Raw genomic sequence first — 17,179 nt, 5'->3', positions numbered from 1 at the left:
TTGAGACGGAGTCTCGCTCTATCGCCCAGGCTGGAGTGCAGTGGCCGGATCTCAGCTCACTGCAAGCTCCGCCTCCCGGGTTTACGCCATTCTCCTGCCTCAGCCTCCCGAGTAGCTGGGACTACAGGCGCCCGCCACCTCGCCCAGCTAGTTTTTTGTATTTTTTTAGTAGAGACGGGGTTTCACGGTGTTAGCCAGGATGGTCTCGATCTCCTGACCTCATGATCCACCCGTCTCGGCCTCCCAAAGTGCTGGGATTACAGGCTTGAGCCACCGCGCCCGGCCACCTCAGTGATTTCTTATTCCTGGGCTGCAAGCAGAAGGGGTTTTGTCCCTCAGAGCTGGTCTGACTGGTTTCACAGAGGGGTGGGCTCGGGGGCCCTACCCTTCCTCCTGTTCCCTCTCACATTCCTGCCCCTCTCTTTGTTCATTGCCAGCCCCAGTCTCCTAGGGTCCCCAGACCCAGAGCTGGGCAGGGTCTTTCCTTTCCTTATGTTTCTCTCTGTTCCTTTGCAGGGGCAGCCAGGACCTGAGGGCAGCCCAGGGGCCAAAGGTTACCCTGGCAGGCAGGTGCAGTATATGGCTTCTGGAAGCTCTGTGGCCATGGTGATGTGGAGATGGCCACAGGTGCCCCGAGGCAGAGGGAGGCGGTGGGCTGGGGGCCAAGGAGCCGTACCTGCTGGGTAGACCCTAAGGAGGAGACTTTCCAGGGGGCTGGACCAAGGAAGCCTGTCTTTGCAGGCACAGGATAAGGCTGCATAGTAAGAGGAGGTCTGACTCTGTGGGGCTGGGGCTCCAGAGGCTCCTCTCACTCAGTATCCCTCCTACCCACCAGCCACCTCCCTGGGATCCTGGGGTTGTGGGGGTCAGGCCAAAGACTGCTAATCTAACCCCACCCCCATTCTACAAAGAGAGCAGCAGAGGCCCCAAAGAAGAAGGACTCACCCCAGGATTGGCAGCAGGTAGAGCGTCTCCATATGTCCTTGCCCCTCTGTGTTTTGTGTTTCAGGGGTTACCTGGACCGGTAGGAGAGCCCGGCCCCAAAGGCAGCAGGGTAAGTGGTTCCTGGCCAGTGCCACATGGGTGGGGTTCTAGGTGAGCATCACCTGTCCCGCCAGTGGGCTTGATGGGAGGTCAGAACTATAAGGAGAGCCAAGGCCCTCCCACCTGAGCGCTCCCGGACAACAGAGGGGCAGCAGGAGGGCTGGGTGATGGGAGACCCTTGAGCCAGGTAAGCTGCTTGGTCCCCCTGGCCAAGAAGTCTGGGCAGCAAAGACTGTGCTGGGGGTTTGGCCACAGTCCAGCTACAAACAACTAGGCATTTGTTTGCTGTGTCTCCTGGCTCATCCCCAAGTTACAAGAGCCAGTATGGGCCACTTGAATTGCTTGTCATCGAATCTTCAGAGACCTCCCTCCTACTCCCAACTGAGGGCTGGGGGGATCCACTTTTCTTGGAGGGCACCTGGTGTGTGAATGCTACCTACGCCTGCAGCTTGGTGGAGCTTCCAGATCTCCCCTTTCTTCAAGGCCCCCATGGAGCAGACCCTGAGTAGCGATCAGCCTCAGTTTGCCTACCTTTACAATGGTCATGATGTCCATCTGTACCTGTAGCCTGGTTATGTCAAGCTGACTTGACAGTTCAGGAGGGGGCCAACAGGTGGGGACTCCCATGTGGGTTGTGGGAAGACAGAGAAGGTCGTGGGTGGACTGAATGGGGTAAATGGAGTTGGAAAGATTTAGAGCTGGTGTGATGGAATCCTCTCTTCTACATACAAAGAAACTGGGTTCATGGCGGGGCCTGGATAGCCCCAGCTTACACTGCATGCCTAAGGTGGATCTGGGATGAGGACCCAGGTGTTCTGAGGCATGGACTTGCTGCCTCTCAAGGAATGCTCAGGAATGGGGTCACACAGTCCTTGGTCAGGACAGATCATGTATCCTTTGCTCCTGAGCCAAAGCTATTTATATTTTGGCAGGAGAGAGAGGACAGAATGGTTGCAGTCTCAGCCCTAATCCCTGCAGCAGACTGGTGGCTGTTAGGAGAGCACGGGGAGGCGGGAGTGGGGGCTGGTAGGTGCATTCCCCAGGAGGTTACTGTGATAGGCAGGGCCTGAGGAGGCTCTTGTCCCAGGATGCTGGACCTCTTCCTTTATTCTGCTGCTCCCAGGGGCTGTGCCCCCAGAGGGTCCCCCTAAACCCAGGGAGAAAGGTCTTCTCAGTCCAGCCCCAGTCCTGATCTCCTGATCTGCCAGAAGAACAGGGCATGTTAATGACATCTGGCATTGCTCGACTTGCCTGCCAGGCCGGTGGCATCTCAAAGCCACATAGGAGGAGAGGACTGGTCTGGCCCCAGCACTCCTGTCTCTTACAGGCCGCACAGCCCTGGATGGGCAGCCTGGGTGAGCAGTGAGTCACTCAAGCTGTCCTTCCAACCCTGCCACCACCAGCCTCATATTTCTGAAGTAGGCAGAGGGCAGGCTTTGGAATCCGGATGACAGGCTTTGAGACCTGCCTTGCCCTCAGCTAGCTGTGGGACCTTGGGCAAGTCACTGGGCCTCTCTGAGCAAATTATTTTCTCACCCGTAAATCTGGGAGATAAGCTCTATTTGGAATGGTAGCAAATGGCACTCTTTCAGATTATGGATATTAATCATGCTGGATGCCAACAAGGAGGCTCAGTGGCCTCTTGGCCTTCCAGCGAAGGAGAGATGGTTGTGAGCCTCTGGGTTGCTTGTTTGAGGGAAGGCAGTATGCAGAGTGGTTAGGAGCCCAGGCCCAGGAGTCAGAAGACTTGAATTTGAATACCAGTTCTACCACATTTCAGCTGTGTGGTCCTAGGCAAGTTACTTCACCTCTCTGGGCCTAAATGGTCTTACCTCTACAGGGGGCTGAGTAATCATACTTCCTCGTGGCTGGGCACGGTGGCTCACGCCTGTAATCCCAGCACTGTGGGAGGCCAAGGTGGGTGGATCACCTGAGGCCAGGAGTTCGAGACCAGCCTGGTCAACATGGCGAAACCCCATCTCTACAAAAGTAAATAGTAGGTGCACACCTGTGATCAGCTATTCAGGAGGCTGAGGCAGGAGAATCACTTGAACCTGGTAAGCAGAGGTTGCAATGAGCCAAGATTGCACCACTGCACTCCAGCCTGGATGACAGAGTGAGACTCCGTCTCTCTGTATATATATAATTAATAAAACATAGCACTTTCTCGGGGATGGAATAAATGCTTTAATATATGCAAAGCACTGACAGCAGGCCTGGCCTGTCGTTCATGCTCAATACACATTAGCTTTGGTTAGAGTTATTATTAAATCATTGCACAAAGAGTGGCATGCAGATAGTGGCAGAAGCCCCGGGCGAGGTCGCTGCCCTTAAGAAGTTCCCAGACTAATGAGGACATGAAGCGTGAACACAAATAATGAAGATACAAGGGAGAAAGTGGAGAAGGATGCTACCGAGGTGCAAAATTGGCATTGGGGTGGAGGGGAGAGATTGCTTCCAGCTTGGGGTATCAGGGATGCTTGCCCAAGGAGAGCTCATGAGAGCTGGGCTTTGAAGGATTTGGCTCAGAAGTCATGAGGGATGGAAGGGACATGCCTGGTGGAGGGGACACAGTGAGGAAAGGCTGGGAGGGAGGAGATGAGACTCACCCTAGGGAAGAACCCCAGAATGGTGATGAGCCCCGGCTGCGGAGTCAGCTGGACTTAGGTGACCCTTGAGCTGATTAGGAATTCCTTGAAGAGAATTCACAGCTCCACCGCTGACTAGTCATGTTGCTTTATCTACAGAGCCTCAGTTTCCTTATTTGTCCAGTATGGGTGATGACAATCTGGGGGTCCTTGTGAGAGTCTAATGTGGTAGCATGCATGTGCCTGGCACAATGTCGGCACTCTGGGTTCGCAGCCGCTGTTAGTTAATGCCATCACTCAGGCGGCCAGGGGTGAATGTAAGTCCTACCTCCAGGACCTTGAAGACCTAGGAGGAGCCGTGGCAGGAGCCACGGGCACCTGCCAGCATCCCTGGGGTTGGGGAGGGCTTGGTGCAGTGCTAGCATCTAACCCAGCCGCGAGCTTCCTTCTGCAGGTCCTGGAGCCCTGGCGCGGGGCGGGCCTCCTGTCGGCGAGCGCCCGCGCCCTTCCCTGGCGTGAGGGTATGTGCCTTTGGACTACATCGTGGAAGCCAGCACCATGCAGTCCATGGGCATATACACTTGCCTCAAGGCCTATGTCATCGAGGAGCCACCGGAGCTGCCACTGCCATCGGGGAGGAAGAGGAGGAGCCGGGATGTGGGGTGGCAGGGGTGGGCAGGCTGGGGCAGGTTGGGCCGGCCACACCTCACCGCTTGACCTCTGTGACCCCACTTCTTCTCTTTCCTAGGGCTACATTGGGCTCCCAGGGCTCTTCGGCCTGCCAGGGTCTGATGGAGAGCGAGTAAGTTTGCTGCTTTGGTTATTCACCATCCACCAGCCACCCCTGCCCAAGCAGAGCAGGACCTGCCAGGCACCAGCCTGGGGAAGTCAAGGAATTCCTCCTGGAGGAGGTGCACTCGAGTCGAGTAGGAGTCTGATAAGGGGACAAGTCAAGGCAGATGTGTTCGAGGCATAGGGAACAGCATGTGCAAAGTCAGGAATTTACGGTAACTTGGCGAGTTTAACAATCAACACCGCCAAAGTGCTGCGTAAGAGGGTGAGAGTGGTAGGAGTTGAAGCTGGAGAGGGCCCTGGGGCAATGTCCTAGGTGCTCAGGACTAAGGTCAGGAAAGGGACTCTGTTCTGAGGGTATGCAGAGCCTCTTGAGGACTTGCAACCAATGAACACCAGGCCCACTTTATAGTATGGATCAGGGGTCTGCAAACTATGGCCCATGGGCCGAATCCAGCCAGTTATCTGTTTTTGCAAACAGTTTTATTGAGCTCAGCCTTGCTCATTTGGTTACATATTGTCAATGCCGCTTTCTCACTACAATGGCAGAGTTGAGTAGGTGTGACAGAGACTGTATGGCCCGCAGAGCCAAAGATATTCACTATCTGCCCCTTTCCAGAAACCATTTGCTGATTCCTCTTTTAGATAGATCAGTTGGTTTACTTGAGTAAAATGTGTTGGTGAGGGGTGGGGACAGCAAGAGCAGCCTGAGAACAAGATGCTGTGGCTGTAGCTGGCTGGGGGCAGTGGACCGGGGTAGAGGTGAGGGACAGTGGGGAGGGGAGACTGGGCTGGAAACCTGGTCTCTGCTTGGGCCCTGAGGTCTCTGAAGAGCTGAGGACTCCCAGGCGGAGCAGCTGTCTGGGGAAGGTGGTGGGGCTGGTTTGGTGGCAGGCAGTGGGTGCTAAGATTTCCTAAGATCCCTGTCCTTCCAAATCAAGTATCAAAGTCAGAGGAGTCCAAAAGATGGTGTGGGAGCTTCTCACGGACCCCTGACCCAGCCTGGAGGTCCATTAGAAGCCCTTGGGGTGGTGGCCTTGGGACCTTCCTCCCCACCCCCTCCCAACCTGAGCCCGTATCTGTGGGAACTCAGTTGTAACTTCCATAAGCTGGGTATAGAGAATCTTAGGACAGCTGGAGCCTGGGCATTTATGAAGCATCTGCTGAATACAGGAACACTGGCATTTCTCTGTCTCTTAGGTCACCACAGACCCCGACCCTGCCATCCATCCGACATGCATGTCACTGGGGCTGCCACGTAAATGGCGCACATTGCAGGCCCTCTGTGACTTCCTGCCATGGGTGGCTCTGGGCTGGTTTGGGGCAAGCCTGACTGTCCTTGCTGGCATTCTGCCCTGACGTCTACCCTGTCTCTCCCCTGCAGGGCCTGCCTGGTGTTCCTGGCAAGAGGGGCAAGATGGGTATGCCGGTAAAGATTTTCCGTGTCTATTACGCAGACTCTAGTGGGGAACCCCACCTCCCACGGCCACGCTGCCCTGGCCACCTGCTGCCTGGCATCTTCTGCTTCTCTCCCTGCTTTGAGTGTGGGGGCCGCATGTGGGGTTGTCTGGCCACAGGACCTGCTGCTGGCACACAGCGTGACTGGGGCCTGGCTGGGACTGGGGCTTCCGTGGGCTCTGGGCCCCCCTGGGGTTGGCTCCTCTCTCCGTGTGGGCAGCAATGGCTCTCCAGTGCAGTTCTGTGTCTGGGGGCTTCTGTCTATTTGTGTCTGTGGGTCTGCTGTGACCGGGGGACCTTGGCCAGACCAGGTGACTGTGCTCCCATTTCAGGGAACATTCAGTCTCCACGTTGTCTTGGTGTCATTCTGCTCTGTCCAGTTTGCTCATGCACACACAAGGCCAGAGGACAATGGGGTGTATGGNCGCTGCCCTGGCCACCTGCTGCCTGGCATCTTCTGCTTCTCTCCCTGCTTTGAGTGTGGGGCCGCATGTGGGGTTGTCTGGCCACAGGACCTGCTGCTGGCACACAGCGTGACTGGGGCCTGGCTGGGACTGGGGCTTCCGTGGGCTCTGGGCCCCCCTGGGGTTGGCTCCTCTCTCCGTGTGGGCAGCAATGGCTCTCCAGTGCAGTTCTGTGTCTGGGGCTTCTGTCTATTTGTGTCTGTGGGTCTGCTGTGACCGGGGACCTTGGCCAGACCAGGTGACTGTGCTCCCATTTCAGGGAACATTCAGTCTCCACGTTGTCTTGGTGTCATTCTGCTCTGTCCAGTTTGCTCATGCACACACAAGGCCAGAGGACAATGGGGTGTATGGGCAGGGCCACGCAGGCATGACCCAAAGAGGGGCTCTGCAGTGACCCCCAATCCACCAGCTCTCTCTATGACTCCTCATCATGGTAGAAAATTGTTTTGCCCCTTGTTTGTTCATGTGCAGAACATGGAGAAAGAGCCAAGGCATGGAGAGATTAAGTCACTTGCCCAGGGTTTCAGGAGGAATAAACAATGTAGCCAGGATTCGAACTCAGTTGGTCTATGCCTGGGGTCTTTGATCTCAGTGGCCGCTTGAGGCAGCCTCTCAGGGTCCCCAGTTGGCAGTCATATGATAAAAATAGGTTCCCTAGACTCTTTGCCTGGAAGGAAGGTCATTCATTCCAGTTATTGAGAAGGGGGAAACTGAGGCTCTGAGAGGCAGAGTGAGATATCCAGGGTCCCTCTGCCACTGCCTTGCAGGTTGACCCCTTGACTTGGAACCATGGTCAGCGCAAGTCTGGGCCTGCCATCGCTGGTGGTTGGTGAGGAAGGGAGTATGAAGAGGAGGCCTGGAGCATTTGAGAGTGCTCAGAGGGGCCTCTCTGTGATTCTGCCACTGATGGGCATGTTAACTGTTGGAGCCTTTAACCTGGGCCCTCTGGGGGCCAAAGAGGAAAAACAAAGAAAAGAAAGAAACAAGTCCTGGCCTCAAAGAACTGACAGAGGAGGTCCCTCTGCCCCCAACCTAGACCCCTCTGTGGCCCGGACAGGCAGTCTTCTCTGAGGTCCAACACCTGACACATAGACCTGGGCAAGGAGCAGCACCTGATGCTCCCAGCTGCAGGGCAAGGACCTGGAGTCTGAGAGGGCTGGGCTGGCACCTGGGGTTGTCCCTCAAGCCAGCGTGACCTTAGGCAAGGCGATTCATTCATCCAGTGATTATCTGTTCATCCCATGAATATCTGTTGAATGCCTACTATGGGCCAAGCGTTGTGCTTCGTTCGGGCAGAGCAGTGCATGAGACAAAGTTCCCACTCTCTTGGGGCAGACAGACAGATGCACAATCACTGAATGGGGAAATGGAAGAATGAACGATTAAATGAAGGTTAGGTAGTGCTGAATCTAAGAGAGAGTAGGATAGGGAGACAGGGAGTGCTTGGGGGTTGGGATATTGGATAAGTTAGTCCAGAAAGTCTCCCTCACTTTATGAAGACTCTCAATGAGGTGGCGTGGAAGCTGTGTGGCTTTCAAGGCAAAGGCCCTGGGGAAGAAGCAGGCTTGGTTCAAATTTTCTGAACCACAGTTTTCTCTTCTGAGAAATGGGGACAATAGTATGGCTCATAAGATCATTGTGCTTGTCACTTAGTAAGTGCTCAATAAATAGAGCAGCCCTTGTTCCTATTTCCTGAATGGCTGAGGGGATCTCTGTATTGTGTGACACTGAGCCAATGACTTCACCTTTGCTGGGTCTGGTTTCCCACGGTTTAAGTTGCAGAGTGCGAGCATTTGACTTGCTTAGGTGATCTCAGCTGGGCCCTACCCCAACACTCAGGCCAGCCTCCAGGGTCACCTTTCGGGGATTTGTTCAGACGCATCCTAGGAGCCAGGCATTGCTGCTTTACAGATGAGATCGCTTCTCGGAGAGGTAAATGATGAGGTCAAGGTCACATGGCTGCTCAGTGTCAGAGTTGGATTAGAACACAGCCAGAGCTTTCAACTCCAGTGCCAGAGTGTAGCTGTGTAGAGCTTGGGGTCCGGAGTCTCCTGAGCATGGAAGAGGCAAGACCCAGGAAAGCCTGGGCATGTCATGGCCTCTTCTCCAACCGGACACAACAAGGAATGTCAGCAGGGCCATGCCTCAGTTTCCCCCTTCCACCCCATCCTCTGCATCCTCCTCATCTCCCCTCCCGGCAGCCCCTTCATACACCTTCTCCCTGCCGTGTTCCTGTGTTCTTCTTGGAGCTGAAAGTCACCCTGTTCATGGCCTGGCTTAGAAGGCAGTCCCAGTTTTGAGGTCCCATTATCCTGCCTGTGTGAGATAAGGCCACTCATTCATTCCTCACTCGACCAAAGATTATTGGTTGAATATATTACTCTATGCCAGGCACTAGGGATAACACTGGAGCCAAAACAGACAAAAATCTCTGTTGTCGTGAAGCTCAAATTTTAAGGGTAGAGACGATCAATAAACAGGACAAATAACCAGAAGAGGGTATGGTTGCCACCCTAAGCCCCCTGCAAGTGAAAGGAAGCAATGTGTGTTGAGGCCCTTGGTGTGCATAGTATTTGAACCACATGTGATTCTCCCAGTGAACCTTTGAGACGGGATTGATTATCCCCATTTTCCAGATGAGAAAACTGAGGCTTAGACTGTCAAAGCCATTTGTCCATAGACCCTCTGAACCCTTGCCCGACTGAGAACTTCTGTCTGCTTCCTTGCTTTTTGCCTCTAACTTTCTAAGACTAGGCTCTGACCTCCATGACAGGTGTGTTCCCTGGCACCGGGGTGTCAGATGTGGGTGCAGGGAAACACCTTTTCAGCCCTGGGCCCGTGCAATACCCTTGAGAGCTGTGAAAATACCCTCGACTCTGTTCCAGTCGCCATGGCCAGCAAATCGGCAAGATCTGTGTCAGATATGATTTAATGTGTACGTAATGGGACTTCACGTCGGCTGAGTCCCTACAGCTTTGTCTCTGTCTCCGCTGGGCCTCTGAGTCTGCCATGGCTCTCAGCCTGAAGACCCTGGACAGTCTTTAGGGCCATCCCTCTGTTGCTGGTGCTCCCAACCCCTTGATCTACATGGTGGGGTTGGGGGCTCCTGTCATGAGTGCTTTTTCCTCCTAATCCAAGCTTTAGGCCGGGCAGTTTCTAGGCACTTATTAAGAAGAGGAAGTGACAGGGGAATGAGCTGAATTCCTTTATGCCAGATCGCAGCTGGCGTCATTTCTGGCAGGGCTGGTGATGATTTTGCTGTAGTCGGTCTTTCCCCAGCAGGCAAAACCTCGGGCCCATGCATGCGGCTTCCTCAGTATCTAATTTGGAAGGGTGATGTGTGTCTTTTAGTAATGGGAGCTGAGGAAGAGACAGTGGTGGTCAAAGCACATCAGAGCTATAGGAACGTTAGTGATGGCCTGGCCCAAACTCTTTTTTGGACAGATAAGCAGACATAGCCCAGAGAGGGCAAGACACTTGCCCGAGGTCTCACAGCAAGTTGTCGGCAAAGTCAAGACTTGAACCCAGAACTCTTGCTTTCCAGGACAGGGTACTCTCCACATGGCTCCCTCTTCTCTCTGCTCCCATCTTCAACCTCCAGAGGAAAGCTTGATCCACAGCTCTCAGCTCTCCTCATACCTCCTGCTAAGAGAATGTGTTGTGGTTTTCTGAGGAGGGGTCCAGATAGAAAATGTTACCAGCTTTGGCTGGAGCCAAATGGGTTTCTCCTGCCTGTCCTGGCTTGTTGGACATGGCTCAGTGTCACTCACAGTGAGAGACTGAGCCATGTTTCCCAGCCAAGAGTCTCTACGAGCAGGCTAGGAAGATGCTGCAGTGAGTTCTACCTGTCTTATCCAAATGTACTTTCAAGCCCGCTGGGATGGCCCCGCAAGGCAGGCCACCATGCACAGCTTTTCTTATAGCCCCTGGCCAGGCCTGCCAAGACTGGCCTCATGCAATGAGTCCGGAGGGAAGACCCTGAAGCTTAGAGCTGGAAGGGCCCAGCCCTGGCACTGACTCCCTGGGGTGTGGCTCAGGGATGATTGGGACCTGCCCAAGGCCACGCAGTCCTCTGGGAGGAGGCAGGGCTTCTAACACAGTGCATTTGGGCTTCAAGTTCATGGCTCTTTCCAGTTCTCAGATTACAGGGAGCAGGCAGCCAAGTGACAGAGAATTCCTATTTCCAAGTAGGGAAATTGAGGCCAAAGCAGATTAAGGTTCTTAGCTGAGGTGATGCTGTGAGCTGGGGGTGTGGTCTCCAGTGACCCAGATGTGAGCCACAGCTGACCCAGGCTATTGGTGCCCCTGGAATCCTGGAGAGAACTCTGCCTTCCTATCTTCTCCTTGTCCCCTGAGGTGACTTTTCTTGAGTAGATTTCCTAGTGGATTTCAGGAGAGCAGGCTAAAAACATGTTTAGACCATGAGAGGAGGGTGCTGGGAAACCTCAAGGGGTCTTTCCATGTCAGCACGCTTGGAGGCTGCACACCTAGAAAAGAATATGGCTGCTTCAAGTGCAGTAGGAAGGATGCAGGTTAGACTTAAGCAGGAACTTCCAGGCTTTGGAGAATGTCCACCTGATGGAAGTTCTCCAAGATCCTTTTGTGGGCTCCTTCTAGAGGTTACTAAATATTCCCACTCTTGATATAAACCCTAACTAGTGTAGTGATGGCACATTAGAGTTGACCAGGGGTTGGATTAGAAACATCTCACCGTTTCCTCAGCCCAGCCCTGCCAGGTGAGTGGGACAGTGCTGACTGTTTTGCAGACCAGGGACCTGAGCCTTAGAAGCATGAGTGGAACTTTGGATTCTAGATGTTCCTTGCTTCCCTGCCCCTGTATCACACCCCCTGGAGCAGACGTCGGGGTGGACACTTCCTGGAGGCAGAAGAGTGGAGGAGATGGCCTTCTGCGTTCTCCTTGGCATCCTGCTTTGGATGTGGTGGCGAGGACTGTCCTTGTCCTCAGCTGTATTCCTCTGAGTTGTGGCCAAGAGAGAATGCAGAGTCTCACTCCTGAGCCTTGTTCTATCTCCTCCTGGGCCTTGTTCTGCTCCAAGTATGAAGTGTTCAGTTCTCCAGAGGGGCCCGACCTGGGAAAGTAGAGAAACCACGTGGCTGGGGCCCCGGCAGGGAGCCGAGCTCACTCCTTGGGCCTGGGGCCAGCCTGCTGCAGCCAGGAGCTCGGGCATGTGGAGGAAGGTCCCTGCTGCTGGCCAGGCTGGGCATGCATGCCATGCGATCACCTTACACATGCAGGCATGGCCAGAGAGAGGGAAGCAGATGGGGTTGAAGTGGGGGCTATACATCCAGCTTAGCAGCCGCTGCTCTAAGACCCAGGGAGCTCTGGGGTGACTGCTGGAAATGGCTCTGCCACTTAGTAGTGGAGGGATGAGGCAAGGTAGTGGGTGAGGGGGCTCTTGGGTGTGTTCTGGGCCATAGTCTCCCCATTGGTGTAATGAGGTGGTGAACATCAAGAACATCTCAGGTCTTTTCATCCTTAGACCTGTGATTGTTCCAGTCAAAGATTTGTTCCAGCACCTTTAAAGCTCTTTTTTCCAACCACTATGCTCTTAATTACAAACCCTAGATTCCTAGAGGTCATCTGCTTGACCCCTCCATTGGAAGGAAGATTGAAGATGGAGACAGGGGGTGCCTCCCCGAGGCCCTCAGCATGTCCAAGCAGAACCGGTCCTTAGCATCAATCATGCCATTCCTTTTTGCACATTAGCTCAGGACTCCAATGAGCCTTTGAGAGCCTGTAGGCTGGTTCTAGTCCATCTCTTCATTCGGTGTTCAGTTGTAGCTGAGAGAACAGGTTCTGGAGTCACACTGTCTGGGTTCGAGTCTCATCTCTGCTATGCCAGGGATGTGTGACTTTGGAAACTTTTCCTAACCTCTCGGAAGCACAGTTTCTTCATCTCGAAAATGCAGCCAATAATAGGACCTGTTGGGTGGACACACTGTTGGAGTTTACTGTTATGATTGTTTCATCCCACCATCATCGCCCTCTGGTTAGACTCAGGCTGCATTTTGTCTGCAGACGTTACTCCCCTCCAGAAATTGACTCAAAATTCTGATGACCATCTCTCCCTTGCTTATACCTCAGAGACATTCCCTCACGTGGCTGTGGCCTCCCATGTGGCAATGAGGCACTCTCACTGAGGCACCCTCCATGTGGCGTGTCAGCTCAGCCTCACAGCACTCCCTTTTGGATGGCAAAGAAAACTGAGGCCCCAAGAGGCCCGTGGGTGGTGCAGTCAGGACTGTCATGGGACAGGCTGGCCCAGCAGCTGGGCCTGAGACGAGTCTTTGAGCCAGCCTGGAAGGGCCTCTGAATGCAGACCCATGGGTCTGAGACCTGCCTGGTGACTGCTGTATGTGAATGTATTGGGCATCACAGGGTCCTAAAGGGTCCTTAGAGATCACACACCCTCAACCTGAGCAGGACAGAGGGTCAAGTGTGGGGGCCTGCCCAAGGTCAGACAGCCAGCCTGGAGGAGGGCCAGGGCTCATCCGCAGGCCACCTCCATATGCTGGACTTGGACAACAGAGCAGGGACTACTCAAATCCTGTTCCTTGTAGACCATGTGAAGTCAGCCAGGTGCCCAGCCAGACAATATCCCCCTTGTCTCAAGGAGTTGCTTTCCTCTCCTACCAGGTCCTTCTACCCCAAAATCCAGAGGCCAGAGGTGGAAACTCATTGCCTTCAGAAGGCGTCCCTGACTGGGCGCCATGGCTCACACCTGTAATCCCAACACTTTGGGAGGCCAAGGCAGGCAGATCACTTGAGCCCAGGAGTTCGAGACCAGCTTGGGCAACATAGAGAAACCCCATCTCTACCAAAAATACAAAAATTAGCCAGGTGTGGTGGTGTGCGTCTGTAGTCCCAGCTACTTGGGAAGCTGAGGCGGCAGGATCACTTGAGCCCAGGAAGCAGAGGTTGCAGTGGGCAGTGATCATGCCACTGCACTTCAGCCTGGGTGACAGAATGAGACCCTGTATCATGAAAAAAAAAAAAAAAAAAAAGGAAGAAGGCTCCCCTGGCCACAGCCCACCTGGCTGATTCTTGTCCCAGGAGGTGAGACGATCTACCTTCAGCATAACCAAGAAGGACTGGTTTAGGTTGACTGAAATTTGACAGGTGAGACCCTAAAGATGTGGGAGGAGGAAGCTTGGGTAAGGTCAGATATGCCCCCACAAAGACATGATCTGGATACACACACACACGCATACACCCTCCCCTGCCGCACTCCTCTGCCACCCTCTGCAACCAGTTGGACACGCATTTGAGCAGCCTCTGCATACCAGGCTTTGCCCGTGCATAGCTCATATGAACATGCCAGACTCCAGAGGTGGACCTGGGCTCTGCTTGCTTTATGACCTTGGCCATGTGATGTTGCCTAACCGAGCCTCAATTTTCCCATCTGTGAAATGGGACCAATAACTTTTCCCTCAAAGATACATATCAAACGCAAATGAAGTCTTGCATGCAAAGTGACTAGCTTGGTCTCAATTTCATTATCGTCTTCTCATTTCCTCCTTTTGGTGTCTGAATGAAGCCACACCTTCTGTGGGGTGAATGTCAACCCAAGAGGACTTCCTGGCAGGGGAGAGACTTGAAGGGAGTAGGGCTGCGGGGCAGGGCCAGGCTAAACACCTGGTTACACACACACATTTCAAAGTGTCTTTGCCTAACCAGTAGAGACTCTGGTTTGGGTTTTGTTTATAGGTTTGGTCCTTTGGGTTTAGTGTGCTCACTGGACTCCTCTAATAGTATTAGAAACCAAAAACAGGATGATCCTCCGTGAGGAATGTTTACCATTTGAATCATTGAATCATAGCTCCAGCATTCACTTGGTCAGAAAAACATGTGCTTTTTTTTTTTTTTTTTTTACATTTCCCTGGAAAAACAATGATTTGAATTCAAGGAGGGGAGGAGAACAGGTTTCCCCCAACTTCAAACTTGAGGACTTTCTTTTCCTTTTGAAGTAGGAATGGAGTTCTGTCCCCGGCCCCTGAAGGCGTCCTCACAGCTGATATTTTTCCAGCTGCCTATCTCCCCAGAGCGTGGAGCGGCCTCCAGAGTGGGGTCAGGGAGGGGGCGGGAGCGACAGACCTGCCTGGGCCGGGCAGCTCAGCATCTCTCCGAGCTGCTGAAACACCTGTGGAGGCTGTGCTCATGTTCACTGGTGGTGTGACTTTGTGTGACCTTGCCACTTAACTCTTTCACAGCCTCACTTCCTTTATCTGTCAAATGGGGATTGTGATTTCACTGGATGGCTTTTGAAGAACATGCCACAATCAGAGAAGGTCTGAGCTGGGAAATGCAACAGAGGCCTTCCCCTCCTTGACCAGTGGGGAAACAGAGGCTCTTAAAACTGGCCTAGATCCAGCTTCTGGCCCCTAGCCTGTATCCTTCCTGTTCCATCAGGACCAGGTCTCAGAACAGAGGATTGGCATTTTCTTTTTTTCTTTCTTTCTTTTTTTTTTTTTAATTATACTTTAAGTTCTAGGGTACATGTGCATAACGTGCAGGTTTGTTACATATGTATACTTGTGCCATGTTGGTGTGCTGCACCCATCAACTTGTCAGCACCCATCAACTCGTCATTTACATCAGGTATAACTCCCAATGCAATCCCTCCCAGGATTGGCATTTTCATGCTGGGGAGCTGGGTACCATTTTCTTTTCAGAGACTGAGTAGAAAAGAAAAGGACCCGTGAGAAATTCTTTATGTGCAGGTGCTTGTCGATGGTAGGGGTGACCTCAGGACTCCGCTGTCTGCCCATGACCAAGGAGTGAGACCGCTTGGACATTGTCCTTGTGTCCCCCCTGCGGGTCTGGATCAAAGCCCACCCTGCAGGTGAAAACACTAACCTACAGATGTTTGTTCTCTTTCATGCCCTCCAGGGGTTTCCTGGAGTCTTTGGGGAAAGAGGCCCTCCCGGACTGGATGGAAACCCTGTAAGTACTTCAAGTCCTTGGGAACAGGAGAGAGATTCCGAGTGAACACGCAGCAGATTTTAGGAGTCCATGCTTTAGGGTCAGACAGACCTGGGTCAAATCCCAGCCCTGTCAACTACCAGCTGGGCACCCTTGGGCAAATTACATGATGTCTCTAAACGCTAGGCTCCTGTCTACTGTGACTGCCCTGTCGCCCCCCGTAAGAGTCCCCAGCCCACTGAGCCCCTGGGTTCAAAGCTCCAGGCTGCACCCCGTTTCCAGGACTTCGGAAGGTTCGTGGATCACTCCCCACTGGAGAGGCCCCGGCTGCTGCCATCTGACAAAGCATCAGAAATGTTTATGGGCCGGCAGAGGCTTGGGGAAGCAAATGGTTTGCAGGCCGTGTTTGGAGAAAAGGAAGAGCTGAGTTCCAAAGGAATCTCCACCACAGGCATGTTTATAGAGTTTGTAAATAATTAGAGGCCCAGGCTCTGTTCCACAAGGAGCCAGGTCAGCCTGCCCTGGGGAGCCGACTCTGTCTTTCCCTTCCAGGCTCCAGGCCGTGGTGGGAGAAGGTGTTCATGGTCCCCCATCTCTCCTTGGGGCTTCCTGCCTGAGCAGCTGTGCCAGCTGTGCCCTCTCCAGTGGTGGCTGCTGCATTCATAACCAGCACCCGATTAGGCGCTAATTCAGTTCCACAAATGCTCCCTGAGCCTGACCCAGCCAGGCTCCTTTGGGGATTAAGCCTTGACCTCAGAGCCCTACGGACCTGGGTTTGAATTTTCTTGCACCACTTGTCAGGTGTGTGAGCTTTGAAAAATCCATTCACCTCCCTGAATCTCAGTCTCCTTGTCTGCAAATTGGGGGAATCAGAATTCTAGCCTGAGGCCAGATGCAGTCATTCACGTCTGTAATCCCAGCACTTTGGGAGGCCTAGGTGGGTAGATCACTTGAGGCCAGGAGTTCAAGACCACCCTGGCCAACATAGCAAAACCCCGTCTCTACTAAAAATACAAAAAATTAGCTGGGCGTGGTGGTGGGCACCTGTAATCCCAGCTACTTGGGAGGCTGAGGGGGGAGAATTGCTTGAACCTGGGAGGTGGAGGTTGCAGTGAGCCAAGATCACGCCACTACACTCCAGCCTGGGCAATAGAGTGAAACTCTGTCTCAAAAAAAAAAAAAAAAAAAAAAGGCCGTCGTGAGAATGAAAGGAGGGCAGCCAAGGTGTTACACTCATCACACAGGTTCAGTGGGTGAGGCTGTGTAAAATACTGGGTAATCTGGGGTACAGTCCTGACCTTGAGGAGTTCATGGGCCATTGCTCTCCTCTGTCACACAACAGGCAGTGGGATGGGTGGGATTAGAGAGGTCCCAGGTGCCTCTTTGGAGAAGAGAACAGGGAAGTAACATTTGCATTGGGATGAGGAGATAGGTGGGGAGACATTGCAGGTGGAGGAAGGGGCACCAGCAAAGGCATGGGGTGGGGGGAAATCAGAGCCTCTCCCTCAATACATCACTTGTTAGATTAACTGTTAACAATATGCAGTATCGTTCTGCGAGTTTCCTTGGGGAGCGGCAGGGGTGTCTTTATGCTCCTGGCACAGAGGAACAGAAAAGACCTGATGTCCGTTTCTTCCCCTCATGTGAAGCGAAGGCTGTTGCTTACTTCTCATTGCTAATCACAATGTCTAGAGCCCTGGAGTTTTATATTCTCACTTTTCCATTTTGAACTTGACTCAAACCCCTCCACCTGTCATTTCTCGTGTGGGCCATGGAAGATTCATGTTTAAGATGAGGAAACTGAAGTGTAGGGAGGTAAATCACACACACAGCCTCGTCTCCTGACTCCCAGGCTAGAACTCTTTCCAGCCTCTGGGGGGCCCTGGAAG

General features: G+C 53.3%; 1 protein-coding gene across 3 annotated transcripts in view; it reads left to right on the top strand.

Moving 5' to 3' along the window:
• Positions 1-17,179, top strand: part of COL27A1 (collagen type XXVII alpha 1 chain) — a 161,273-nt gene that overhangs the window by 51,322 nt on the left and 92,772 nt on the right. For all 3 annotated transcript variants that reach the window (XM_017875934.1, XM_017875935.1, XM_017875933.1), the window contains 5 exons: positions 517-570; positions 1,010-1,054; positions 4,381-4,434; positions 5,809-5,853; positions 15,258-15,311. In XM_017875934.1, coding sequence (XP_017731423.1) covers positions 517-570; positions 1,010-1,054; positions 4,381-4,434; positions 5,809-5,853; positions 15,258-15,311 — 252 coding nt within the window. The remainder of the gene's footprint in view (positions 1-516; positions 571-1,009; positions 1,055-4,380; positions 4,435-5,808; positions 5,854-15,257; positions 15,312-17,179) is intronic.

The sequence above is a fragment of the Rhinopithecus bieti genome, unplaced genomic scaffold (genome assembly GCF_001698545.2).
Source record: "Rhinopithecus bieti isolate Rb0 unplaced genomic scaffold, ASM169854v2 scaffold_9997, whole genome shotgun sequence".
Lineage (NCBI taxonomy): Eukaryota > Metazoa > Chordata > Mammalia > Primates > Cercopithecidae > Rhinopithecus > Rhinopithecus bieti.
Note: the sequence above shows the minus strand (reverse complement) of the source record. Positions and strands in the feature narration are given on the sequence as shown.